Source organism: Penaeus monodon, chromosome 30 (assembly GCF_015228065.2).
Source record: "Penaeus monodon isolate SGIC_2016 chromosome 30, NSTDA_Pmon_1, whole genome shotgun sequence".
Taxonomy (NCBI): Eukaryota; Metazoa; Arthropoda; class Malacostraca; order Decapoda; family Penaeidae; genus Penaeus; species Penaeus monodon.
In genome coordinates this window covers 18478750-18479664 of record NC_051415.1, presented here as the reverse complement: position 1 = coordinate 18479664, position 915 = coordinate 18478750, and the positions used below count along the sequence as shown (strand labels likewise).

General features: G+C 41.4%; 1 protein-coding gene across 1 annotated transcript in view; it reads right to left on the bottom strand.

The window, feature by feature from the left end:
- The window catches only part of LOC119592369 (alpha-1-macroglobulin-like), a gene marked incomplete at its 3' end in the record, with an annotated part of 44827 nt that extends 44034 nt beyond the window's left edge, over positions 1–793 (bottom strand). Inside the window, exons 1-2 of the mRNA XM_037941193.1 lie at positions 682–793; positions 282–507 (exon numbers count right to left, since the gene is read on the bottom strand). Coding sequence (XP_037797121.1) covers positions 282–507; positions 682–793 — 338 coding nt within the window. The remainder of the gene's footprint in view (positions 1–281; positions 508–681) is intronic.
- Positions 794–915: the final 122 nt, after the last annotated feature.

Sequence of the window (915 nt, the reverse complement as noted above, 5' to 3'; positions counted from 1 at the left end):
AGAATGGCTTGTTTATAATTCTAGTTCTGAGATCATAACTTCAACCAGGAGCCGGGCTAAAATCAAAGATACCCAAAGACAATAGAATTATATTTACATTATTCTTAAGAATAATGTAAATATTATGCTTGGTATGTTTAATTTTATATTATGAAATGATTTAACTATTGAATTCAGGACGGAGCAAGGCTCGTGTTAAGTCGAACGCGTGAGGTGAACCAAGTTCGCAAATTAATCGGCACCGATTAAACAGCTTTGACGGCAATTTGGACCCTACTCACCCGTAACAGTGGTTAAGGAGAACAGCCAGACCTAAAATCCGCAAGAGCAGCGAATGGCCCTTTGGTAACATCGTGGTAGTCGAGATAGTAACGCTCTTAACGTCGTCAGTTTGGAAAACACTACAGAGTGATACCTTCCGTGTCCACACCAGCAAGTTGTGGAGTGGACTAAACATTCGAGGTCTCTTGGCGTTGAGGTAGAGTGCACGGGAGTTGTCGGGTCTCGCTAGCCTTTCCAAATCAGATGAAGTATGCTCCTGTCTTCTTTCCCTTCCGTTTGTAATGTGATTCTTTTACCAAGTATGTGATAGATATATAGTATGTGATGAAAACAGAATATGAATTGTGTAGAATTATGACCAAAGGAAACTGCTTAGCATTTCGATACTCATATATCAACCATGATGCCATTTTGCGAACTTCCCGGCTGCCATCAGTAATTTCTTCCTAGTGTGGCAGCCGTCCGGGAAAACCCTCTTTTGGAACACTTCTTGCTGTTGTGTACAATACATGTTTACAAACGCAGCTCAACAGCCACCGAGATACCAGTGAAGCGTACACCGTGATTCCCTCAGTTCCATGGAAACTTCCTGGATTATCACCATATATACGTCAAAATCACGTACAAACTTAC